At 38.9% G+C, this 27,168-nt stretch overlaps 2 protein-coding genes across 6 annotated transcripts; one reads left to right on the top strand and one right to left on the bottom strand.

The window, feature by feature from the left end:
• Positions 1 to 428: 428 nt before the first annotated feature.
• Positions 429 to 4,781, top strand: tnfrsf9a (tumor necrosis factor receptor superfamily, member 9a). Its single transcript, XM_032586949.1, has 7 exons — positions 429 to 714; positions 1,233 to 1,352; positions 1,435 to 1,572; positions 1,665 to 1,737; positions 1,838 to 1,950; positions 2,031 to 2,204; positions 2,303 to 4,781. Exons 1-7 carry the CDS (start codon positions 570 to 572, stop codon positions 2,413 to 2,415), a joined length of 876 nt encoding a protein of 291 aa, XP_032442840.1. The 5' UTR covers positions 429 to 569; the 3' UTR covers positions 2,416 to 4,781.
• On the bottom strand, positions 4,566 to 27,119 carry ccdc187 (coiled-coil domain containing 187). Of its 5 annotated transcripts, none has more exons than XM_032586511.1 (13): positions 26,688 to 27,119; positions 26,372 to 26,462; positions 18,336 to 18,398; positions 17,967 to 18,105; positions 17,724 to 17,814; positions 12,022 to 12,100; positions 10,114 to 11,439; positions 9,643 to 9,764; positions 6,786 to 6,848; positions 6,551 to 6,685; positions 6,370 to 6,464; positions 6,193 to 6,287; positions 4,566 to 6,111 (listed from the first exon to the last, which is right to left on the bottom strand). In XM_032586511.1, the coding sequence occupies exons 1-13, from the start codon at positions 27,102 to 27,104 to the stop codon at positions 5,960 to 5,962; spliced, it is 2,868 nt and encodes a 955-aa protein (XP_032442402.1). In that variant the 5' UTR covers positions 27,105 to 27,119; the 3' UTR covers positions 4,566 to 5,959. The 5 variants fall into 5 exon arrangements, with proteins under 5 accessions (XP_032442402.1, XP_032442481.1, XP_032442629.1 ...); XM_032586590.1 differs by having other exon boundaries at positions 9,643 to 9,746; XM_032586738.1 differs by lacking the exon at positions 10,114 to 11,439.
• Between the last annotated feature and the right edge of the window lie 49 nt (positions 27,120 to 27,168).

Here is a 27,168-nt window from a genome sequence, read left to right as displayed (position 1 = left end):
CAGAGAAATGTTTGACCTCTTTTTCCAGCTGTAACAAGGAATGGAGTGAAATAATATTTGTCTCAAATAGATGGAAACAGAAGAAACTTTAATTGATCCAAATTGTCACAAAAATATTGAGAGTAAAGCATCCAGACATATATGATACATCTTATATCACCGGGGTAAATGGTGTCGTTTGTTCTGCTTTTCCTGCTGCAACACAGTTCTGCATCTTTACATCATTTATTGTGCCTGACTTTCACTGAAATAAATGTTTTTATTCTCTCTTTTTAAAGTGCTAAAGAAATGCAAGAATGTCATTTTAATTTAACTTGTGTTCAAATTTGAGAAATAAATGAGCTTCAGCTTTCATCAGCTTTATGCCCCGCCCCCCCCCAGTCATAAAAGGCAAGCCCAGCTGGTGGTGCGCTGAGTCTGAGCACAGAAAGGCTTACCAGACAGCGCTTCAGCTGGATACAACGTCAACTCAGTGAAGCTGATAGATTCTATGCTCAGAGTAACATATCAGAAAAAGCGAGCATTTATTTCTTGGATTATCTCTGCGTTTTGGGAGCTGACACTTCAGGATGGCCGGGTTCTTCTGGATGCTGGGTCTCACTCTTCTCGCTCAGGGCTTCCTGTGTATCCTTGGAGACGTTGAAGTTGGCTGCAAGAAATGGGTTCCAGACACACAGGTCAAAGGCAACATTAAGTGTGTTGAATGTCATCCTGGTGAGTGGAAAATCAAAGAATGAAACAATATTTTGTTAGTTTTATGCATATTATAAGTGATTGTGTAATTAGAAGGAATGTAACAAGAATAGCACCTTAAAAAAATGCAGTTAACATTTACAGTGTTTGACATTTTTGGTGAAAATAAAAAGGCACAAGTTCTCAAATTTGCTTGAATTGTTCTGTAGCCTTTAAACAGACAAATGTAAATGGAAAGAGAAAAAAAGTAGTATTCCTGGCTTTGGGGAGTTCCTCTGTGGTGGCTGCATGTGACCAAATATAGTTTCAGTGGTTTTTCACCTAATACCACAACAAACGCTTGGCTGATACGACTGATTAATCCAGTCTGGGATTCCTCTGACTAACAGGATTCACTCAGATGTTTTACGGCTATGATTCACTGTTGTCAGAGTTCTGATTTGCTGCGGGAAATAACCATGTACATACATCATACAGTGTAGATACTCAGAGCTGTTGGTGTCTGATTTGTGATTTTGCATGTGTGGATTTCTTTGCAGGGAATCGGGTGGCCCAACAGTCTGGCACAAATCCTCAAGAGCTTTGCACTCCGTGTGAACGTGGAACTTATACACTTAAGTCTTTGGCTTTTGAATGCGCATCATGCATCCAGTGTATTGGTATGTTATGACACTAAGGAGAAATATACATTTTTATTGTAGCTCTATCTCATTCTGATTTCTCATTTTCCATCTTTTGCAGGTGCTCTTGTCCATTTGAAAGATTGTACCCCCAAAAGTAACACACAGTGCGGGTGTAAAAAAGGTCTTCGCTGTGGAAACGCAGAATGTTCCTTCTGCGTGGACGAGTGTGGAAAAGGACAGGAACCTACGAAAAAGCGTATGTATATCTGTAAATATTGGGTTGTGGCCATTGAGCAAACTTGATGTTTTGGAAATCAGCTTAAAAAACAAACAAACTATCTTTTACAGGTGACTGTGCGCCTTGTCCTAAAGGAACCTTTAATGACCAAATTCACCAGAAGTGTAAACCCTTCAGTACCAGGTGAGTTATCTTTCTCCCTTAAACTTTTTTTTTTTTTTTGGCTGCTCAAATGCTGATTTAACAGAGACAAATTAAACTAACTGGGATTCTTTCCTCAAAGGTGTCCAGATCCAACTCATATTATTGTATTCAAAGGAAATACATCTTCTGACATCCTATGTGAATTTCCACAACCTCCGACAACTCTACCCGTGACCAATCCAGAGAAACCTGGTAAGAGAGGAACCAGTAGATGCTGTTGAACTTTTATGCTGATTTTCAGTGACAGTAAAATGTATCTTCTTGCTTTGAAGACGGGAACAAAGAACATCCATGGCCGATGGAGTCATTTGCGGCCATTGGGGCCCTGATGATGTGCCTGGTCGTCTTTATCGTCCTTGTGTCGGCGCTGATCCATTGCAAAGGCAAAAAGGAAAAGGCACAAAGAACTCCCTCAAAAACACCCATCGTTATTAGTAACCCTTCAGGTAATGATCATTTATTTTTAAACCTCTTCAACGAAGCAGTATCCAAACACAGTGCGAGAGTATTAACTTTTGTCATATTATTTCCCCTTGTTTCTTAGATGAGCCAAGGACATTGATTGCTATTGAATGCAGTTTTCATGAAGCCCAGCAGGAGCAGGGAAACAGCACAGAGTCACTCATATCTAAGGACTCGGAGCAGGAATTTGTGTGAATGCAAGCAAAGTGGCATCTACAGCTGAGGAAAACGTTTTTATCTTAACAAGATGGGATTCTTTGCCAAACTGAGCCATAAGTTTGAAGGATTTTGACCTAAAGAAGACGCAGAGCTGAAATGACAGAACAACGATGACATCCCTCTGCTGGTTGTTTACTATTTATCCTTTGACTGTAAATACAATCACAAGAGGAAGGGGAATTCTGAGATGGGGGGGGGGGAAACCAAGTGGACTTTAACTGTGACTTTTTTTTATGCAAATAACAGCCGCCACTGTTCTTCCCCTACTGGAGGACAAAGCAGCTTTAGTTAAGTATTTTAAAACACTGCACCCTACTTGACATTTAAGTCTTAAAGATTCTTCGTAAAGTGTAGGTATAGTGACGCTGGTAACTGTTTAAGCTATTACTTCTGTGGAAAAGAGTATGTTGTGTATAGGGCACGCTACAGTGTTGTTCAATTTGAAAGTACAGTGCAAGTGGGCGTTCAGCTTTTAGTCATTTGTCATACCGAGCCCACGTACGCCTTCCTGGTGCAAATGTTAGCCTTTACCTTTGTTCCATTGATCAACCTAGTTACCTACTGGTTTTTTTTAGTTGTTGTCTTTTCTGCTGTGTGTGTGGCGCGTATTGTCTGGTTATTAATAGTGTAAGTACGTAAACGAGGCCAAGAGACAACAGCGCTGCTTTTGATCAGCTGAAACCACAGATTTACATGCATGCTATAAAAAGACAAAACCATTTCCGTCCCCACTGATTGCCAGTGAATCAGACATTTCTTACTTTAGTTCAGTTAGTTACCAGCAGTAAATAATTGAGAAAATTGTTAATGCATACACCAAGACTCCAGTGCTTTTAAACAACGTGGGCAAACCCAGTTGATGACGACGTAGCTTTGTCAGCTTCTGATAGGTTGATTCAGAATATTTGACTTGAATGGATGTATATACCTGTGAGTGTAAACTTCAAACAGACTACTGTACTTACAAAAACAGGTTTTCGAGGAGGTCAGTGATCCTAAGTATACATCTAAATTAATTTCGACCGACTCGGTTACACCTGTAGCTTATGGAAGCAGATCTTTTGACCAAAGTGATGCATCTTAGTGCAATTCTACTAAATATGACTAAATGTACTAATATGTACTAAATGTACTAACTTGTTACAAAATGTTATGCCTTTTTTTAAGGATTGTGTGCCTATATCTGGTTTCCGACTGTAAAACTTGTAGCTATATTTCACTTCCAAGTAGCACCGAGAGATTTAACTTGGTTAATTGTGAATGTACTAATGTAGCCAGTTGGCTGTAAAAGCTGCAGAACAACACAGCATAAAACTTGATGTTAACAAAAACTTCATGGGCTTTCCAGCTGTTGCTTAATTGCTAATCAGAAAAAAGTCCAGAAGGGGTTTTCCCATTTTGTCCTTAGGGGTTCAACCAGCAATGAGTCTTCAGACTGGATGAATTTAACAACAACAAAAACTTAGGATGAGCACAAGCAACTTGACTCATGCCTCTTACACAACAGGCATCACAAGTAACCTTTAAGGTCATTCATTAGTCATGGCTCGAGTTCATTTCAGTGTCATATCAAAGAGATAAAAACTTGGCAGCTTTAACTTCAATTATAGAAAAACTCAATGCTTCAGGGTCAAGTGGAAACCCCCACTGCCGTTTTGTTTCCTGTAAAACTCCTGCACTTGAACAAAGTAGGTGGCCGGGGAGATAAGACCAACAGGAAGGGTTGCGTTTTTGTTTCTTTCTTCTTTCGTTTTTTTAAAAGCCGCATTTCTGGCTCGAACTGTAGCAGGCGTTATTTCTTAACAAGATGGAACAAAGAAATATTGTGTGTGGGCTTCTGGTGGAAACAAAGTAAGCCCACATCTATTGTAATTTATCACACAAATGTGTAGACTATGAGTCACTGGTCTCAGGGGGCGACAGGCAAAATTCACAAGCGTCGTCCTGAGAAGAGCCAAGACATACGCTGATTGTAGCACTTTATTTGTTCTGTCATCTGCTGCCTAAAGCGAATGACAAACTCCTAAAGATCTTTTCCACCGTTTATTGAAGTCAGAAAATGGATTCATTCTGTGTTGTATTTAAAGTTTTACATTGTACTTTTATCACATTTTTCAAACACCAAATAAATGATATATATATTTTTTTATTTGTTGTGCTTTTATACAGAACAGCTGGAAATAAAAACAGACTATTCTCCAGCAATAGGAGAATTGCTGGAGAATTCCTTATATATGCAAGTGCATATATAAGGAAAAAAAGAGGAGGAAGTAAAGCACAAAGAAGTCATTTCAGATCAAACAACAGGAACAAAAAAAAAAAATCCCAAAGTTTTTAATCATTAGAATGTATATTAGTGCCTGGTATGAGGTAATTTCCCACATAAAACAACCAGATCTTTGGTGTCACAGTTCACCGAATAAAAAAATGTAGCAGAAAGATCAACATGATTGTAGGAGGTTTTAGTGTTGGACCTGGGAGTGTAGCTCATCCTGTTAAAAAGACTGTTTTGTTTTGTAAAAGCATCTATACTCCGTATGTTTTCCACATTCCTCATGTTACAACCCCAAACATGAGAAGACGTTGGGGGATTTTATGTGAAAGCCCAACACAAAGTAGCAACTCTGACTGTCATCTGCTCCTTTGTATCTGGAAATGTGAAGTAAAGGGATAATTTTGTGTACAAATCTGAAAAGTGTGGCATTTGTGCAACAAGCAGTTGTTCATTTGTAAGCGTAGACATTACATAATGTAGATTTTTACTTGTAAAGCCTTTTTAAAACAGACAACTCCGTGTTTATCTGTCATGAAAAGCCAATAAAATACACTGCTTTGTGGTTTAAACGTGACAAAATGTAAAAAAGAAAAACTTAAAGAGGTATGAATACTTCTTTCAGAAATGAATTTAAAAAAAACTTCTAATGTTTTTATCAGTTTTCATTCTCAGGTTAGTTCATTTGATTGTCACTGTACAGCTGTAAACAATAACACTTGAAAACAAACACAAAGGGAGCACACATGCAAGTGCAGGTGATTAAAAACCATTTCACGTGCCATCAACACAATCTCTCTTCCCTTTTGGCTTTGGAGTAAATAGTTTGTGGTTAAACCAAACTGAAAGGTGTCGTTTGGGGCTTTTATCCAAATCCCTGCCAGGAAACTTCAAACGAATTGTATCTGAAATAATTAATGTCAGGCGCTCTGACTTCAGCTCATATAAAAACCGAAAGGGTAGAGTGGTCACAACATTTGGCTACTTATAAAAAAGCAAATAATAATGCTATTATTGTTAAATTAAACACTAAATATACACATTTTAAAAAGTACTTCAACAAATTAAACATTTCCCTTTTGGTTCTAGTGTCCAATAATAATGCGTCCTTGCTTTACTAATCTAAAGTGCTTGTCTTTGTTTTTCTTTCAGTTTTTGATGATAAAGCAATAAACAATGAGAACCCTTTGTTAGATTAAAATGATCTTATAAAAAACCCCATTTCCCATCAGCACAATCTGTTTAAATTTATTGTTGCTTGCATCCTTCCCTTTTCTCTTTGGGTTTACTCCGTCCAGATTTATCCGCCTGTCGTTTTGTCGGTGGTATGAACGTCGGCTCCTCCAGGGTTAGGTCTTGTAAGCCGGATTGGGCTGTGGGGAGCGCCTCACTGGTTTGACCTGTAATTGAAACAAACGTTGTGAACACAAAGTTATTGTTTCAACTGTGTAATGATGAGACTCATCTGTCCTGTTTGTTACCACTTTGCCCTGCTTGGAAGCTCTCTGGGACGTGCACTCGCCCCTGGAAGGTCGGGTCCAGCTCCTCTGCTATGTTTCTCATCTGCTGGGCTTTTCTGCAACGGCAGCATCTGTCAGTTTGTTAAATGCATAACACAGAATCGATGCTTTAATAACGCAGATACATTATTTTCTTACGGTATGGCGTGAACAGGGCTGGGTGGCTGGTTCTCTGGTGAGCAGTCTTCAGTCGGGGAGGGGAGACCCTCCGAGTCGAGTCTTTCTCGATACACCTGAAGAAGAAGACAAAGATCCTTTTGATCCTTTTATTTATAAAACTAATTAAACTTTTATTTCCTGGTGCACAGAGCACGTGTACCTGTCTTTCTCTTGCGGCTCGCCTGTCGTGGTGATTGATCATCGCTCTGTGTTCATGCCAAGATCCTGGCCCTTCCAGTTCACGAGATCTTCGCTTTGCCTTAATTTCCTGCTTCTGCATAAAACGTGCAATTTCCTACAACAAAACAAAACAAAAACAAAAAATCAAGGTAGGATATCACACAAGAATTTAAAGAATATTGTTATGAACAAAACACAGGAATTCGCCATTGTACCTCATCTTGTGCAACCTGAGCTACCCTGAAGTCCCCCTCTGGATAGGAATTGCGTAAAGATGTCTGTAAAGAAAGTAAAGAACATTATTTCTTTTCATTTTCCTCCTGTAACAAAATCTTCACCTTTAGCACCTTGTAAAAGTATTAACACCCCTTAAAATTTGTCCACATTTCTCATGTTACATCCACAAATGTCACTGTCTTATTGGGGTTTTAAGTAGCAGACCAACACAAAGTAAGTGCAGGATTCTAGTGGAAGGATTTTGGTACTTGTTTTTCCTTTCAAATAATCTGAAAAGTGTGGCCTGCATTGGTATTTTCCCCATCCTGGTTCAATGCAGTTACAGCTGGTAGTCCTTTGAGGAAAGTCTCTAACAGCTTTCCACATCTTGAGACAAATGTTTGCTGTTTTTTCCTCACAAAATAAGTCAAGCTTAGTGAGGTTTGATGGGATTTGTCTGAAAACAAAGCATCAATGCTCAATTAAATTAAGATCTGGACTTTAATTAGGCCATTCGAACTCTCAAATAGGCTTTGATCTGTAGGTTGTAGTTCTGGCTGTACGTTTCAGATCGTTGTCCTGCCAGAGGCTGAATCTCGACTTGTTTTAAGTAAATTTACTGTCAAATAAACTCCGACCACCTTCCCTGTCCTTCCCCACAGCAGGATGCTGTCAGCAACATTTTTCTCAGTGGTGATTATGTGATCACTGTTAATCTGCCATTGCTACTGTTTGTAGGTTTATAAATGCTTAATTTTAAAACCATCCAAACATAAACATCCATCTGCATGTTTCTGTGCCTTCTAGAAGGCTTGTGGTAAACTTTAAGTATGATTATGAGTACTTATGATTTAAGTATGGATTTCTTTCAGCGTTTGTCACTCATCTCTAAAGAGCAAATTTATGCAGTGTGCGCTAGAACATTTTATTGTTAGGTAATATATAGACTCTGAACCTAGCAAACTTGTCTGGGCTAGTTCGCTAGGTTCACCCAATATCAGATGTTATTTAAAAGCAGCAGCTTGGGAACCAGACTACCTTGTCAGGTGTGAACTCTGTCCTACTCAGGACTTGCTCTGACTTGTTCATGACTGTCTGATCTCGTGATTTTGTTGTGGAAAAAAAGAACTATTACCAAGCACAGTCAGGTGAAATCACTCAATCAGGTTTATTTGTATATCGTGCACAATACAGAGAGCTTGTAGGACAATTAATGAAGCAGTTCTGGGTGAAAACCTCTCCCAGGCATAGTCAACACATGAGCTTTATACCGAGGATAAGGGATCCAAAACAAACGGGCGAGACAGTCTGGTTCTGATGCAGCTGTAGAAAACAACTTCCAACCTTGTACATGTAACCCAAATAGCTTTATCCGGTGGAAATGTACAAGAATTTAGAATAAACCCAGAGCAATATAACTAGCAGATATTACCTTATAATAATTTTCTACTACAGATTTTGATTTAGAAGTGTTTGGCAATTAATTGTTTTCACAACAACTGGAAACAGTCCCACAACCTGAAACTCTCCAGAGTTACCATGGCTACCCGTCTTTATCCTGCCTATTAATTTGTGACAATAAGGCCTCATTAGATTTGCACGTGTCGCATTCTTTTCATTTTTAGATTGAAAATTTTTTTTATAACCAAACTTCTCCACAACTTTATTCCAGTCATGTCTGCTCTGTTCTTTGGTCTTCACGATGCTAATTGCTCATTAATGTTCTGTAGAAAATGTTTGAGCTTCACATAACTGCTGGCTTTACAAGGAGTAGGGCTGCAGCGATTCCTCGAATGATTCGAGTTCCTCGATTATAAAAATTCCTCGAGGAAAATTACCTGCCCCGAAGCTTCGTTAAATGATGTTTTATTATGTAGCGCACCGTGTTCCGGCCGGGTGATTATTTCTGTTGCGCAACGCTCTCACTTTCGCAAATTAGTTGTTGACGAAAGCTAAGCGCTAGTAGTATAAAGTTCTGGGGTATTTCATTGAGTTATGCCTGAGTACAGCAGCCCTTCTCCTCCCGGAGCTGCTGCCTGGTGGTGATGAAGAGCGAACGGCGGTGATGTAAGTGTAGCTTTAAGGACAAACCAGAAAATAAATTTCATATCGCAAAAAATGTGCGGCAGAGCGCATCGTGGCAGTACATAGCTGGTAGGTGTGTTTCAGTCGCTCATATGGACATAAAAGCTACAAATGTCTGGACAAAGTGAGAGTTCACCTATTAAATGGACTGAAGATGAATACATAAACTAAAGACTGGAATATACATAGTTTTAGGAGTGTCTTTGTGAGCCTGCATCTTTATTATTAAATTGAATATTTCAGATTTTTATATATTTTTTGTCCAGGTCAACTTAAAAAGTGAGCTATTATTGTTACATGTTAATTTTCTAAACTACAGAAAAGCAATAGTAAAGAGTCACAAATACAAAAATTTAAGCCAATGTTGACATCTGATAGTAATACTGCGGTTATGGTAGAATTTACCAATATTTTATTTGATCAAATTTTAATCGTCAGAATAATTAATAGAATATTAGTTTCGATTACCAAAATAGTCGTTTACAACAGCCCTAATACTGAGATTAAATTAAATTTAATGAGCGTGGCTTCTGTTTACTGACTGGATGACTAAATAATTTTATTTAGGAGTGAAAGAAATACCTTTTATTTGTGAAAAACAATTTAAAAATAGAAAAAGAATCCATTTAAAATTTCTCAAAACATATCCTTTCCTTTTGTGCTATAAAAATGCTTTTTTTTTTGTTCGTCTATCTTCCAAAATCCTAACAGTAGTGTTTGTGGTTTTCCAAAGGCATTTATATAATCTGTAAAACGTCTTCGATCCCTTACCCTCCTTAGCTGCTTATCTTCTTCCTCCTGAAGCTTGCGGGCCAGTTCTTCATCTTGTAGGACCTGATTCAAGTCTCCCAGATCCAGGCCTGCCTCGCTTGGCTCTGGTTGCAGAGAAGCCCCTAAGCGGGGAAAACTCACTGTGATTACAGTGAAATGTATCACAAGATTGATCAAAAAAATGTATGACTCAAAGCCCAAGGTTATTTGGAATCACGCCAAGAAATGAGAGGATGAAGTTGGAGAAGTCACTTTGCAGATCAAGACTTGATTGGTAAAACTGCAGGCACTGAAGAGATATAAAGTTTCTAGACTGAAAACAGAAAAATTTCTCACTTCAGACACCAGAGCCACAGGTGAAGCCCACTCCCACAGCAATGACTGAGTAAAGATTAAGAGATCAGATGGAAAGAACACATTGGAAGTGTTCCCCTGTGCAGATTTAGAGTTGGCTGCAGGTCGGGGTGTTACCTGCTGCTATGTGCCTCGACCTGTGTCTGGTCGAACCCCTGCTGCTGCTGAAGCTTTGGCTACGATGTAGCGCTCGTCGCCTTGGACGCTCTGCTCTTCTCTCCGCCTCCTGCTCCTCATCTGAGCTCAACGTTTCTTCTGTGATCTTGTGCCAATGCCTGCGTTCGCTCGTCACCCTCTTTACTCTGGTATGATTCGCTTTTCTCTCTCTGTTATTCTCAATGTTTACGTATTTGTGTTCGCTCCAACTTGTGCCTCTGTCAAAGATATGAGGCTCTCCACTATTGCGGTCACAAACCTCTCTGTTATAATTACGCCTGTCTTGGTCTGCTCTGTGATCTCTCCCAAAGCTTTCTCCGCGTGACAATCTCCTCCTCTGCCTGATATCTCCATGGAAACTGTGCCTAGTGGCGGCGGCTCGTTGGAAGGCTCTCTGATGTGGTTGGGAGTCACCATAGGAGACCTCACTCCCATAAAGCACCTGGCTGTCTCTGCTTTGAGGCCTTATCTGCAGCGGCGCCCCACTGCCACCAACCTTCACAGGCACACCTCTCTCCTGCAGAATGTGGCCGAGCATCTCCCACACCTTCAGGCTGTCATTCTGCTGCCTAATCGGTTCTCTCGGATCATCCTGAAAGCGGACGTGTTTATCGGGGTTCTCCTTGCAGCTCCAGGTTCTTGCCAGGTCTCTGTTTCTGTGTCTGCTTCGGTTGTGTACGCTCACCGATTCGCTGCGGCGACATCGCCTTTCGCAGGCCTCGGCTGGCCTACTATCTGCTTCCTGAGTCCTGCCTTCATGTTCATCGCTGTCATATTCCACATTCCTAGATATCCTGGATTGCACGTTATCATTTTCGTAATAGTCTTCCTCAAAGTTTTCGCTCTCCTCCTTTCTGCCTGTTAAGTCCTTTGCGAAGCTGCTGCGAGTGCACAGACTTCTGTAATTCCTCTCTTGCGGGGGTCTTAAAGAAGTCTGTTGTTGACGAGGTGCAGTATTTGCTCTGTCATACAGTCGCCGGGCCCAAAGAGAGAGCTGTTCAGTAAAAACAGTGTCCGAGTCTTCTGAATCCTCATTCACAGGCTCTCTGAGCTCAGGCCTTCTTTGCCTGCTGGTATCTACATGCCCTTGATTTGACCATGAAGTTGTGCTGCTCTGAGATGCTGCTCTCCTGGGAGAACTAGTCTGAGGCCCAGTTAACACTGAACCACAATGAGTGGTAGAATGCTGCCACCTGCTGGTGACAGGCGAGTACTGCTGCTGTCCTCGGTGAGGGCTGCTGAATGTGTGGTGGTGAGAGGACGGCAGCGCAGGATCACTGGTGCTACCTTTAGCATTGATAAACATGCAAACAAAAGCAATAGGGATGGGAGAGTCTGTTAGTGGATGGTGAAAGACAAGTGCAGTTAATAACAAACCTAAACAGAATTAAAAAAGCTGCAAGTGCAAGAGTTATACAAGTAGCTTTACACCTTTAACAGAAATGTTTTCTATTTACAGATAGCAATGTGAAGCATGCTTAAAAACACAACATGCGACGCAAATAACAGATTTAGAGCAAAACTACTGCTTCGAATCCGTTCTGAGACAAAGGACATGCTTTGAAAAATATCAAAGTGATATTTTTGTGCCATTACACTTTGATTGACATCTTTCATATACAAACAAACACAAAAGATTGTATTTTACTCCAACCGAGTTGTAATTAAGACAATACACCAGAGCTGATCCAATATATGCCTAACTGGACCATCTATCATCTGTAACCCAGAAATGAGACTCCATGTCACTTCGGCTATGATCCAAGACCAGAAAAACTTCTAAAGAGGCAACAAAAACAAAACCTAGCTATACAAAAAACAATCAATCAATCAAAATGGCTGTCAATTTGTCAAAATGAAAATATTTACCTTCATGAAAATCCGCCTGGTCTTGACTCCTCCTCCTGACCTGCTGCTCCTCCTCTTCCTGCAGCTGTTTAGCTATTTCCTGTGAAAACACATTCATACGTAGTACTTTATTAAATCAGTTTCAATGTATTTTAAATCAGGATTACTGTAATATTTCCATTTGTTAAATTTCAGAATAATTAATGAAGGAGAGTTTTCTCCTGATGACTTTGTGCCATCATCCTTTGGAAGATCAACGGAGAAATTCATTACCCCCATAGAACAAGCTTAGTACCAACATGGGCTGAAAAGCCACGCAGGGAGGAAGAAGACAACATAAAGAGTCAGGTAACAGTTTGAAAGTCAATGTAGGGACAAATAACTTTTTGGATACACCATGTGGTCTGTTGAAACTAAAACTGAAGCGTCAGGCTGTAAAGACCATTGTTAAATTCAGAGGAAAAAGGAATAAGCTTCAAGCTTTGTGGTGTGGGGGAGTTTTGAAGCAGGAGGAAGTGGGTCTCTAAACAGATTAGATGAAATAATAAGGTAAAAACATTATGTAGAAGTGTTAAACCATCACCTCAAGACAGAGAAGTTATAGTTTGGCTACATTATTATTAAGAAATTTAGCAAAAAAAAAAAGTTAATCTAATTTAACGCCAGACAGTAACAAAAAAAAGTTGCACTTTTTTTTTTCATACAAAGTTTTGAAAGTATCTGGTTGCAACTGTATGATCACGCTTAATTTGGAGTAAAATTTTCAGTAGTGAATAATAGTTTTTTTTTAGTGTATCATCGACATCTTGCATTAGATTACATTTTAAAATAGTTTCTCAATACTATCTACCAGGGACTGAAAAACTTCTCAGACACATGAGAGGCAGGAACAGAATTATCTGAGAAATACAAATGTCAACCGAGACACTAAAAACGATACAAATGAAGAGAGCAACAATGAGGATCTTCTCAGTCTACTGTCCTATTTTTAACTCTTAATACATATGGACAATCTAAACAGTGCTGGATAACAAGCAGCTTTCATCAGCTAAACTGCTTCCATCAGCTGTTAATTATTAATTTAATCCATTTACTGATTAGTTCTCTAACTAAATACTAAAATCTTACTGTTTTTATAAAGTGTTATGAATCATCTCTCATCTATGGGTGTTTTCCGTCTGAATTAATCAGCAAAACTCTTTCCCTCTAGTTGTTTTAAGCAAGCAGCCAGGTCTGACATGAACACCAATAAAAAGAAATGCAGATATAAAATGGCTGGCATGTAACACTGTCTGTTGGGATTGTTTTGTCATTTCTACTAAAACCTGTGATGGGAAAGACGATTCAAAGCAACTTTGATTCTTGATTCACTGTTACTTTCAGCCAGCAGAGGGCAGTGTTGCATAAACTGAAACAAGACAGAAAACGACAGTAACTTCATCACACAAGAACAAAACATTCAAAAAAGCATCTCATACACCCTATTTATCTCTTTGTTTTGGATTATAATTTTACTTAAAACAAAGAAGAAGCAATTTAATATTTTACTTCTTAATTTATTTATTCCTGGGAAACTGTTTCAGACTAACAAAGTGACAAAAAAAAAATCTAATCATACAGACTACATTCAGGAGGAGATGATCTTTCATTCCTGACTGGTACAAGTCAACAGGACACACAGTGATAACACGCTGCCATATAGGATATGGAGTTAGTGATATTTTGTGATCGGGGTTAAAAAACCCACCGCTTGGTCTCTGTCCTCTCTGAGGTGAAGGCCGTGTAACACCTGGGTGCTGCTTCCTAAGAAAAGCAACTAATTATGTTCTTCAAAGATCAGCAAATTCTCCTTGTGTATTTCATGAAGTCTCTCTACAGGCTTCTTTTGCAATATAAATCAAAACAAACAGCAAGCACAGCTCCTTTTTGTCTGCAGCAGGGGCCACTTTGCCAACATCAGCACATAATTAGCAGCTTGCCATGACAGGTTAGGTATTTAGAGCCACAGGGATCTGGCATTTAAAACTGCACACCCCAACGCCTTCTGTGTCTTAATTAAAGACAACCTAATGGGAGGCAAATGTTTATCAACCACTTTGGATTGGCCAGTTATTAAATAAGGTATTAACAGACCTCAGCACAAGGCCTGATGGTTTGTTTGGTTTTAAAATAAACATTTACATCAATGCATATGCAAGAGGTAAACAGGCCTAAAGAAAACGTGAAAAAAAACTTCAATTACTACAAATTGTTTCTCTATAAATTAGAATATATTGCTTTTAAAAAAACAAACAAACTTTGTTTCGTCTTAACATTTAGTCAAATTCAGGTCAGTTATATTACCAAAATGATTTCTATATGCTAAATGCTTTCTTGTTATTCACAGGTTTACATAAATATATTTTGTATTTGGTAGAACTGCTTTTGTAAAGTGTGTTGGGTATCAAGCTTATCACACAGTGTGTTGCTCTCACACACACACACACCTTTTCAGCTCCGCCTAAAAAATTTCCATAGGCCTAAAATAAAGGCTTTCTTGTGACCACTTCAAAACATCGACTTTGTTTCCACTTTGTAACAAATTTTCCTGTACGACTGGGGTTACTGCTCATTTGGGAGACTCATTTTTGCCTATATTCTTCTCAGATGTTTCTTCAATATTTATATGGTGAAGGGTGCCAGCAAAGTACAGCTACAACATGATGCTGCCACCATAGCACCTCACAGTTGGGATGGTGTTGTCAGGCTTCCACATTTCCCCTCCAAATCATGATAACTATTGCAAAAGACTCAACTATACAAGTGCTCAAAAAACCCAAACCATGACACAACCACTGTCACTCTTTCCTCAGGAAATTGAATCAGTTTTATTAAAGTGGATTTGTCTCTTTCAACATTCAACTAAGAGTATAAACATGAATTTAAACCTGACCCTTTCAGCAAAGATGAATGGCACAGCAAAGTCACTGTCTTTCAAGAATGTGCTTTTATACGCAGACTTCTCTAGAAAAAGGAAACTGCCGCGTAAAGAAAAATATTATGGTGGAGTGGCCTTGAGGCACAGAGTGCTGGACCAGATGGGGAGTTTTACTGCAGAGCGATTTTTTTTTCTTTGCCGTATGCAGCGTAGCTGTTTATTTCTAATGATCTAACATAACCCAGGGTGAAGTTTTAGAATTGGCCTATAGGGGGAAGATGAAAACAAGCGAGAGGTGATTGATGCTTGCCATCTGGCCCCACCATCATGTCCAGACAACATTCTGTTCCATATAACAGCTTTCCCTGTTTTGTTTTTTTAAGTAATAAAACAAACTGTTCAGTTTCAAAAACAACAAGCATTAAGAATAACCTTAGGTCTCTAGTTAGTTAGGTAAAACCCTGTCAAGATTAGAAAAATACAGATGCATCCAAAGATGAAAATAATTTCCCTCCAATGCACTGCAAATACACTTACCAGTAGTTTTGTCTAATTTCTGGTGCAAATATCTTGGTATGCTTTAAATAAGACAAAACTAGCTTACACGTAAATTTCCAGCAAGATATAGGAGATTGTTTTAAGTCAATAATTCCTTAATATTGATGAAAATGTACTAGTTCCATTTGTAGATTATATCACTTATAAAAAGCCAGTTTCCCTTGTTATAAGTGAAATATTCTGCCAGTGGATCTAGTACTTTTTTGTCAATATTAATGAATTATTTACTTAAACCAAGCTCCTATATCTTGCTGAAAATGTACTTTTAAGTTAGTTGTGTCTTTTTTCAAGGGTAATAAAATATTCGTACTAGAAACTAGACAAAAACATAAGATTTTGTGTTTTGCAATTAACTGTGAAAATCTTGCAAAACTAACTGAGAATACTCTAATGGTTAAATGTAGAATTAGCCACCAGAGAAATCGCTTCAGGAATCATCCAGATGAGCAGCTGACAGGTTGGGTCTCTGGTTAACAGCTGGCTTGTCTCCTGCAACCATCTAGAGGGACAGCGAGTTCATCCCAGAACCACTTTTCTGCAGTTGCTGGCAATTACTGACTCAGGTAGTTATGAGAGTGAAAGCAAAGTTGAGCATATTTCGCTCCCTGCTCTGTTCTTGACAGGCAAATATCCAGAGTGTCATATTTTCTTGTAGAAATGTGATTTTCTAATTAATTCACCAAACATGTTCTACTTTTAGTCTAATGTCTGAAAGTGATTAGAAACCTGTAAGTGATTTAGTTAACCCTTTTAGACCGAACGTAGCGGTGATGATCCAACCAAATCTGCAATACCGTAATTCCACCACACTTTGCGCAATCTGAAAAATTCCAACAGTTTCTGAAAGGGGAGACGTTGCACTTTCCAGCCAATATTGGGTTATTACGGTAATTTCACCCCCCCTAACAGGAAGTGAAATTAATCTGAGGGGTGCTCTTTTGGTAAATTACGAAAAGTACTGCTAGATATTGAAAGTTCTAGTTGTTATGGATAAATTGGCAAATATATTTACTCACAGGACATTTAAAAATCTCCGTACAATTAAAATAACCAGGTGGATATTTGAAATCAAGACTCAAAGGCTTAAGTTATGATTAATTAGCATTTGTTTTTTTCTAATTTTAATAAATAGACCATTCAATCACCATTGTCTGAATAAAGTATAGTTTTCTTCTTTCAATCCGTTGTGCTCTAAAATCTGTAGCTCAAAAAGGAGCTGAATGTCAAGTTAAAATGTGCAACTTTCTTGTTTTTGGTATAGATTCTTCCAAATACTTGTTTGGCCCCCACAAACAAGGAATTGTACTTTTTTAGGAGTAAATGACCAGCAATAACATGAGAAAGTCTTGGCATTTTTACATAAGTGCTTATTGTGTAGCAATAATCAAAAGTTTATTTTTATAATGTAGATTGACTTTACCAAGCTTTTGTCCAGTTTTGGTTCAGTACAACGTGGCAGAGGTTTAAGATATCGTTAACATAATTGGCATCTTTTCACAATTTGTTTGTTAGCCCCTTACTGTTCCAATGGTAGGCTGCCAGCTGGTAACTACACCCTTTGCCTCATAAACAAATGTTTTACGCGTGACTCAAACTCTTTAAATTGCCCCAAAGTTGATGTTCTTGGGGATTAATGGTAACATTTAAAGAATAAGCTTGCCTGTGTGGTCGCCTGGACACAGAAAGATCCGTATTTTTGTCATTACTAAACTTCCAAACAATCCAGTTCAATAAAATGTTCCAGAGCAAACGGCTAAGTCATTTCAATGTAACCAGCAGCTGTGCAAAACCGATTATGTATTATTCTACCTTACAAGTGTTGTTTACATGTAAACAAAAAAATCCAGCATCCTTAACCTGAGACTGAACCTGAATCCTATTAGCACCTCCATGTGGTGTTCACACCATATGTGAAGACTGATGCTCTTATATATGGACTGTTTTTATAAAGAAAAAACATAAAACATCTTAGAGATAAGTTGTGCAAGTTATGAATGGTGCTATTAAACTATGAGTTTTGATTGTTGCGTTTTCCTGGTACTCTATGTGCATTCCTGACTTTTGGGAAATTAAATTTTTATCACCATATTAAAAACAGGAACAAACAACACTAAAACATCTCCAATTTACATATTATGGAAGTTTTCCTAACATATAAATAACATATAAATATAAACATATAACTCTGTTACTTCAAAAAGATTTTTTTTAAAGTATAAAATTTATTGCATGTATGCACAACACTCACCTCATCGTCCTGCTCCCTCCTGTGTACCTCCTCAGAGCGTCGCTGGATCTCTTCTTGAATCACCCGGGCGTATTCAAAGTCCTGCTCCTCCCTGTGCAACAGGAAAGGAAATGGCTTCTTATGCTCATAAACAAATAAAACAAATAATCTGATCTCAGAGCCAACACACTGCATGTGGGAAATTCCCCACAATATATTTTTGGAGCATCAGAGTGAGTTGAGAGAGAAGCTGGAGTGACTTACATTTGTCTGGAAACCTGTCTGAGCAGGGCGCTCTGCTGAGCCCGCTGCTGCTCCTCCTCTTGCTGCAGCCTCCGGGCTACCCGGATGTCATTTTGCACCAGTTGGTTCTTCTGGATATTGGTGGTGTAGTATTGCTCAACTAAAGGCAGGGAACAAAAAGATAATATATACCAATATAAATTGGATCTGATTTGATTTGGACTTTAAATGTATCCTACAAGAAACAAATAATTTTCCTGTGCAAAGAGTCATGCAAATAATGATTGTTAAGTAACAGTAATACTGAATTACAGTTCAATGCAATCAAGCAGCTCAGTTACTTGGTATTGTGAGGTTTAGCTATTTATACATGATTCATTTTATACTTACTCTCCTGCTCTTGCAGGCTGTGTGCCAACACTCCATCCTCAAGCACAGCAAAGTTCTGGCAAACTGAAACAACAGATACCAGAATCACTTCAGTGTCCAGTCAACAGTTGTTAAATATTTAGCAACAATAAAAGATTAATTATTAATATAAAATTTAACTAAACCAAATGCTCAACCATGTGGGACACCAGCTGAAAAGCATATTTGGATTTACAACTTCCTATTTGACTAAATCAACAAACTACAGGAAATTGAAGTGACGTAATTGATCTAATTCCACGGTAACTGTGGACATTGTTTTCATATTTAAAGGAACATAACACAACGATCCCACATGAATCCATTGAATTAGGTAAGCATGATATATCGGCATCAACAGTGACGTCGGCCGTTGTTAGTCAATTTTTAACACTTCAGTACCGATAATTACAACTGTGCAGATTCTAATAACCGATATTTATTCCCATTTTACTGTTTGTGTCAGCATTATGTGGTTGTTTCTTCATGGTGTCGAAATGGTCAGAAATAGATCAGTAAATATTAATACTGGACTTTGATATTGGCCCAAATTTTCACATCGGCGCATCCTTACATCAAACCTTATAACCTCAGGCCTGAGACTAAAGTGCATTGGATTCAGCAAGAACAGATTTAAGATGATCTAATATTTGATTCGCAACAGGTTTTTCCAACACTTCAGACATTTACAAATCAACATATGATCACTACATTTTAATATAACTAAATCAGTTTTCAGTGAACTGATCTCTTTAAACGTGATTTTTCCTACTCTATAAACACAATCAGCTCATGTGAAGTTTTCAACAATCAGAGCACGTTAGTCTATTCTGCTTCAGATACTGATTATAGCACATATATAGTCTATGTTTTAATTTGCTAGCACCTTGTTGACATTTTTAGCACTGTTTTGCAGGAGCAATTGAAAGGAAAAAAATAAACTCTCCAAGACTCTTGGTCGCTTCAGGATGACTTGAGAATAGTTTTTTATTTTAATAACTGCTTTTGACACAAAGGCTAAACAGTGCAACTATCATTTTTACATAAATTACAGCCTAAGTAGATTTCAGTGTCTGTGAAATCTGGATTCTAACAAGACAGACTTTTAATCAAAGCATACATGTGGCTAAAATTAGCACTCATCACTTATTTCATAAAGATGTGTGTGCACAGTCGTTTCTCAATTTAAAGCAATGTTTTGCTGAAAAACTCTTTAAGATTCAAGCGATTGGTAGCAGGCAGGGATATAACAAACAAATGAGCATGCAAAGTTTGTGAGCTATAACCTGTTGCCTCTAAAAACAGAAAGTGTTCTGGTTCAACATATTAAGGCACTGAGGCAAACAGAGTTTAAATCTTATTTTATGAAACTAATATCTGCTGCCTATGATGTAAATCATAATTTATCAGCCATTATATCTATGTTATTCCATAGAAAGACATGACAGAAACTAAAACACAGCCTGAGTGTTTACACATCTGTCAAACAAACTGAAGAGTAACTCAAATAAAGAGACGGCACCATTGCTGCATTTCGTTCCTCTCAATTTCTAAAGCTCTCAATAACTCTCAGTGATCAGATAAAAATGCCAAACAAGCTACCAGGTTTTAAAAAAGCAGGTTATTTACAATAAAGGCTTTGAAATACAAAGTGAGTAGCAAATGACACGACTCAATGTGAGGGTAACATACTGAGGTTATTATGTGCAGACAGCAGGAGCCATCTGTGCAGCTCGCTCACGACTGAAACATTCAGAATTTGACTCCTTCCACACTTGAAGACTGCTTTTCTGCGTTTATATTTCTGTGCCCTCTCAAACTGCCTGCTGTGTTTTTAAACTCGACACTTATTGACAACTATAGTGTTCCAAAAATGTTGCTATAATTCAGAAAACCAGACACATAAAACCCCAAAATTACAGACCATAGAAACACTAGTTACAAAACATAATGGGGGAAAAAAAATTAGAATTAAAAAAATAAATAAATAAATAAAGTTATTCAAAATTGTGCATACTCTTGCAGTTTTTCTGAGTGTCAGTCTTCTCATAGTTTTAAGGTGAAGCTTTTAGAAATTCACTGGTTCTGTTTTTGTTTGTCTTTGTTGTTTCGTGTTTTGGTCCATAAGGGCCACCATAAATGTTTTAATTGCTTTCAGATTCACACATAAATTACCGGTAACACGTTTTCCCACTTCAGCAACCACAAGGTTTCTACATCTGTTCAAGATCAACACGCCATATTTCAAATATCTCCAGGTTTAATGCCCAATGTTTGACACCTACAGTCAGAAGTTTGTTCAAATAACAGCAGATAAGTTTAGTGATCAAGCTTGCATGCATGTCATTGCTTGTTAGAGATTTTATTTGTCTTTTTTTATATGACTAAGGGAATAAAATGTGAAAATGTGGATGTTTTGTCACACCATTTCTTTTCTTCCAAACTTTTTCAGATTTAGAAAACCTCAGAAGAAGATTTACTTCTTCTGACTTTTAAATACCGCAGAGGAACTCTGTGAACCAGATCAAATCAGGTTTTCATTATTCATCCGACAACAAAGAACTGCTCTGGAGTTAATAACCAGCACAGCTGCCTAACAAATCATTTTGTCGTCGTTCTAGCGGTATATCACACATGGCTGTTAGGAATGCCATATTTTGTACCACTGCTTTTACCAGGTGTTATGTTGTTTTCACTGCGTCATTTTTCCTTGCCTAATAATCTCCTGACCATCTACAGAAAGCGGTTAAATGCTCTAAACATATTATTTTCTATTAGTCAAAAAATTATTAGCCGACTCAATCAGAAAATGGATGAGAGTTTCCTTCTATCAGAATCACTTCAAACAATTAGAATAATATTTTTCTATTCATTGCTGTGACATTTGACCAGTGTGAGAGCATTGATGCTCTCACACTCTCACGCTCTTATACCAGATATCCTTAAGTTATGACTTTGTTAGCACAAACTTTTTTGTCATGTCCAAAAATCTGTGGAAGCCTGTTTTAGCTGTTGCATCCTTTGAGGTTATCGGATGGATAAAAAGTTAACAACAGAGCGTTATTTACTTCAAGTAAATATATTCTAACGCCCCCCAAAGGCAGGAGGATGTAAAGTATTCACCCTATTATATGGAGCATCGCAATAATAGATGTTTCAAACCTGGCAAATATGTTCAGAGAGCACTGGAAGCAGAGATTAGAAAGACAGGAGTGAGGAAAACATGGATTCATCACAACTGTCATTTTAATTTAATAGTGCAATAGACTGTGATCATTTGTGCAGCACTATGTACGATCAAGTGCTACTGAATACACAAAGCAAAACTGATTTTCTTTTTTTTGCTGTAGACAAGAAGGAAGTTATATTTTTGTAGAGAACCAGCCCAGACACCACTAAGCCCTGAAGGGGTCAGTTTACACCAAAAATGAAACCCATTTGCCCCTGGAAGCGTCAAACTATCCCAACAAAGATATTCATTGCCACTTACACCTGTTGTGGAGCTTAGGGGAATATCCGCTAAATGGATCTCCAACCTGCATGTCGGCGAGGGAGGGGCTGAATTTAAGTCTTAGCCTCATCCGGCAGGGCAAAGTGACAGCTCGGAACAGTTCCCTTTTAATTCCAACACAGACAGAAGAGCCGGCAGATGGAGAGATGGGGAAAAAATGGCGCGTCTTGTCTGGCATGAGCCTAAAGGAGGGTGTGGTTGTGTCTGAAATGTAGTTTAACTTGTTTTTCCTAACTCCTTTAAAGTGTGGTCACATTACGCCTTGTGTGTAACAATGACCGCTGAACAGGTTTAGAGAAAGAAAGTGTAGCATTCAGGCCTGATGGTAAAAGAAAAAAACATATGTTCAGCGCAAATCCAGGGGCGACTACTGTAAGCTTCTTAACAACGGCTTCTAACAAGCCTGTCTGTTTTCTAAGAGCTTAGTAAATCAGAAAGCACACATTAGGTTGCAATGTTTATACACAAGAGGGTAAATGTTAGGCACTCTATTGTTAGATAATTACTGAACAGGAAACTATGACTTGCATGATTTTTGATGAACAGCTTCAACCTACTGAGGAGAGCTGACAGAAAATCATTCAGGACAAAATTATGCAGATTATGATAGGCATGCAGCTCCAGGGAGCAACACTTCACACACACAGAGACAGTTTTCTTCCATCTCCATTGCTACTTGGATAGCTGCAGTAGTGAGAGAATGCCAACAAAGAAAGCAGCAAAAGGAGAAAATGACAAGGGTTCTATTTTCAGCCAAAATGTCCCACTGACCGCCCACACACACACTCTCTCTCTCCACCTCTCTGGACCGCTCCGTTTCTCCTCGCTTTTTCCTTTTCCTGCAAAAGTTTTACCCACAGACAGCTTGCCTGTGGCACGGCTCAAAGCGTCTTGTGGAGAACTGCTCCCGAGCAGCACCAGAAGTAGATCTCGCTGTCGTTGAGAACAAAGGGAGGTGAGGGGGGTAATGGGACTGGAGGGGTCAGCTGGAGAGACTGAAATTAGGAATGAGTGAGAGGTGGGGGAATTCCAGTGGGAGCTGCGTTCCCAAAGCACATCAGGGCTGTGTCAAGAGGAGCCAGAGGAGAGCCAAAACAGGAATAGATAAGGGGGAGGGAGCAACAAAAACAAAGAGAGCTGGCTTAGCCAAGACACTTCCAGCTAAAAAAAACAAAAAAAACAACACAATGTAGGTGAAAAGGGACAAGGCTCTTGGGAATTCCAGCAACATCGAGATGTTAACCAAACAAGGCCGGTGCCAGCAAGTTCAGGAGATCTGCCTGGTCAAAGTGTATAATATTGTGCAGGGTGGGGGGGCGAATTATCCTGAACAGACATACTGATTTACATACTGCTATTGTTCCGCTGACAAGTTTATAGATGCTATTACATGCTTTGTTTGTGCGTTTCCCTCGGCTCGATTAAGCATGAAAACTGCAGAGCTGCACAGAGCGGCCTTTGTGTGTGGAAACAAGAGTGGAGTGCTGAATTATCTCCCCTGATAAAAGACATGCAGACCTACTCCTAACCCATTCATTAGTGTGGACATGCCAAAGACAGAGCCAACCATCTATATCCAAGCCACAGCTCAGAAATTCCTAACCACTGAGTGTTTTCCTATTCACAAGCAAGCAAGGGCAGCATTTTTTGGTCTGCAATGTAATTTTAAATACTTTTCTGCAGTATTAAGTGACTTGACTTAAAACAACAACAAAAAAACATTTTAATTTCTCTTTGTGATTTGTGGTTTGTAATTGTGAAGTGGATGGAATCCATGGATATATTTTACAAATAAAATCTGAAACACTTGGCGCACATTTGCATTCTGCCCCCCTCCTCTACTGAATACTTTATAAAACCACATATCAGTGCAATTAGAGCAAGTTTTTTCACATCCGCAGACCAAAACGTTTGCTCATTCCTAAATAAATTAGTTATTTATCAAGTCTTGCCACAAATTCTTAATTAAATTTGTCTGATTGGGGACTTCATTACAAAATATGGATATTTTGAATCCATCAAATCTGACCAGCTTCTTTGTCACCACTGAAGAAAAGCATCCTCAAAGCACGTCACATTTTGCATGCAGGCCAGAAAGTTTATTTTGTTTGATCTCACCAGGTGCTCAACTGCTTGTGACAAACTGCAAACTGAACTTTTTGTTGCTTTCTTTCAACATGGCTTTAGCTTGCAACTCTACAACGATCAACAGACATGTTCACCTGAGCTGTTAATCTCTGCAGCTCTTCACCAGTTCAGGAGTTAGCGGTTCAGTTCAGGTAGACATAGATGACTTGATAAGTGTGCATCTGTGCCATACTTCTTCCATTTATAGACGATGCAAGGTGTTCTAAACGTATCATATTGTTCTATAACAAAGCCCTATCCTAAATGTCTCCACAACTCTGGGTTTTATTCATGGGTGATAAATCAATTTCATCAATTAATTAAAAATTTTTTTTTATGAAGATTTAAATTTGGGAAAATCTGTATCCCCCCCCATTCTCATGGGTCTTCTAGTTCAGAGTGATGTCGGCCCACCCAGCACCCACCATCTTGCTTTACCGCTTGTATTTATCTGGTCTTTGAATTCAGGATAACTCCCAGAATGGTGATTTGAACATATGTTGTCATTTATAATTTCTTTTTTTTTAAAAGACAGGGAGAGAATTTCTTTTTTATTAAAATAGGAAATTGGATGAAAATTGGTATGAAAAACATCTGAGCTCTTATTTCAAGGCATATCACATCCCTACATGACAGTCTTTACAGATTTCTACTGAAAGGATTTTGACGCTTTTCATTTCATCATTATGCACAACGTTTTGCTAGTCTATTGTACAAAATCCCAATAAAATACATTGAATTGTGTGGTGGTGACATAGCAAAATGTGAAAAAAGGTCAAATCGAAAAGCTACTTTACAAAGCCATTGTATATCAGTAAAGATAACCTAAATAACTAGGACACATAAGGATCCGTATGTGTTTTGCATTCAAAGCATCAAGTTTTTCAGTCATTCCCTAATGTTTATCTGCCCTCAGCATACCAGCGATGTCAACCACAAATCCAGTTGTGTACAGTAGAATCAGTGAACCTTTGTGTGGAAAATTCCCTCCTACTCTAGCCCACTGGTATCATCCTCTTCCTGCATAGATGGAGCCAAAGAAACGAGCCACAGGAAGTCTACACTGCTCACTGAAATGAGTCAAAACACGGCGTTATCAAGAACACCGAGACTTTTCTAATGAACTTGACCTTTGGGCTGAATAAAAAGACTATTACAAGTCAATTAACAGACATTTAACAGCTGCAGCGGTTAGCTTGTTTACAAAAGATAGTTGTTGAATGTTTCTTCCAAGGATTTGTAGAAAATAAATATTAGTTTTTTGTGATTTTAGGTCACAATTTAGAAACAAAACTTAGAATTTCATCTTTCAAAATGCCGAAACTTTTAATTCCATAACATTGATGTCATTCAAAAGTTATTTCAATAACTTTTCAGGTAAGCAGCTGTTTTGTGATACAAACAAATTCTGCCGACATACCTGCCAATTTATTAGGCACGTCTAAGAAATTGTTTTGTTAATACAAATAGCAAGTCGCCCAGTCACATGACAACAATTTAATACTTGTTGAGCATCATAACAGTCAAGAAAATGATTGAAGTGACTTTGAACGTGGCATAGTTGTTTTTGGTTTGAATATTTTAAAAACTGATGGTCTCCTGGAAGCTTCACACACAACCGTCTCTCAGCTTTACAGAGAATCGTCCTAAAATATAAAAAATATTCAGAGTGGCGGCTGTGGATGGAAATATGACACAGCAGTTGAGCTGAAAGGAAATCAGGTGGACTGGTTCAAGATAATAGAAAAAGTTTGCTGTGGCTCAAATAACAACTCATTGCAACCAACGTTCCCGGAGGACCGTCTCTGAAAACACAACGTGTTGAACTTTGAAACAGATGGACGACAGCAGCAACGGTATCAAGTGCTACTTCTGTCAACGACGAACAGGAAACTGAGGCGACAGTAGGAAAACATGGAACGACCCAATGAGTCTTTATCTCCGAGTCTGAATTAGACGCATCCTGCTTTGAATCAATTTTCAGGCTGCTTGGGTTGTAATAGTGTTTTCTTTGCACGTTTTCAGCCCCTTGATGCCAACTGAACATCCTTTAAACACTATCTGAGCATTAATACTGTCCGCATCACTGTGCAGATCTCCATATGGCTACTTCCAACAGGATAATGCAACATTTGCTCCATGTCATGAACAATTAAGACAGTTCTGACAGTAGAAGTGTGTCCTAGCGAGGTATAACGAATGAAATAGTCCTTGTAACGAATGAAATAGTCCTTGTAGCGCAGTGTGCAGTTTAGTAACAGAGGCTGGTTTCTTACCACACTGACTTCTTTCCAGCACATACTTTCCAAGCACTTGTGGCTCTATCAAGGCTGCAATTATATATTTCAGTGTGTGTGCGTGTGTGTGAGTGTGTGTTTACCTTCTTGGACACGTGGAAGGTTGGACTGGTCGATCTCCAGCTCTGCCATCTCTGCCCCCACTTTCACTCCTTCATGGTGTTTTAGAAGACCCTGACACATCACAAAGGGGGTATTATGGGAAATAATTAAATGAGTCTTGTAGCAAAACAGAGGAGTGAAAAATGAAACATTCTGAAAACACTTGAGTACTTAAATATGTAACTTAGTCCACGTGAAAGGTGTGGAGACAGAAGAGTACAGTGCAACAGTGTAAACAAATATGTCGGCAACGTAACAAGCCAATAATCGATACAGGTAAAATTATAATAAACCTACCAGCTTCCAGCTCGCTGCCCACGAAGGCCGCCGTGTCGTATATGTGTGTACACGCAGCTTATTCAACAAGTACCCAACATAACAACGAAGTGTCAACTTCTCCAAGCTCTGTTCAGTCCCACCTTCCTTCTTCTCCCTCCCTTCCTCTTTTGTGGATCTCAGCAAATTATCGGAGCTGTCACCAGCGCGCCTGGCCGTCTCTAACGCCTGTGGTTTCGGTGTGAAGCCTTCGGGAAAGCGGCGGTGCTTGACCCCGACAGAAACAAAGAGGTGTCGGCTCGGTGAGAGAAACCAGAGGGGACAAAGTTTAGCCAGCAGTCTGTGGGGCTGTTCCTTCACTGCTCCTGTTCGGCGGCGGCAGCGGGGGCGGTCATTCAATGCTGCCTTCACGTACACCTTCAGCCTCCGAATCTTCATTATCCAAATTTAATCAGCTGGAGAAGTGTTTGCCAACATTAGCTTGGCGCTTTAAAGCCTGTTT

This window comes from Xiphophorus hellerii, chromosome 1 (assembly GCF_003331165.1).
Source record: "Xiphophorus hellerii strain 12219 chromosome 1, Xiphophorus_hellerii-4.1, whole genome shotgun sequence".
NCBI lineage: Eukaryota > Metazoa > Chordata > Actinopteri > Cyprinodontiformes > Poeciliidae > Xiphophorus > Xiphophorus hellerii.
The sequence above is the reverse complement of the archived record's forward strand: the minus strand, read 5'-3'. Positions and strand labels throughout refer to the sequence as shown.

Coding starts and splice junctions, on each gene's coding strand:
- tnfrsf9a (XM_032586949.1), top strand. CDS start 570: ATGGCCGGGTTCTTCTGGATGCTGGGTCTCACTCTTCTCGCTCAGGGC. Junction 1,738..1,837: donor TGTAAACCCTTCAGTACCAG/GTGAGTTATCTT, acceptor CTTTCCTCAAAG/GTGTCCAGATCCAACTCATA. Junction 2,205..2,302: donor CGTTATTAGTAACCCTTCAG/GTAATGATCATT, acceptor CTTGTTTCTTAG/ATGAGCCAAGGACATTGATT.
- ccdc187 (XM_032586511.1), bottom strand. CDS start 27,104: ATGAAGATTCGGAGGCTGAAGGTGTACGTGAAGGCAGCATTGAATGAC. Junction 26,463..26,687: donor GGGCAGCGAGCTGGAAGCTG/GTAGGTTTATTA, acceptor GTGATGTGTCAG/GGTCTTCTAAAACACCATGA. Junction 12,101..17,723: donor GGAGGGAGCAGGACGATGAG/GTGAGTGTTGTG, acceptor GTGTTTTCACAG/GAAATAGCTAAACAGCTGCA.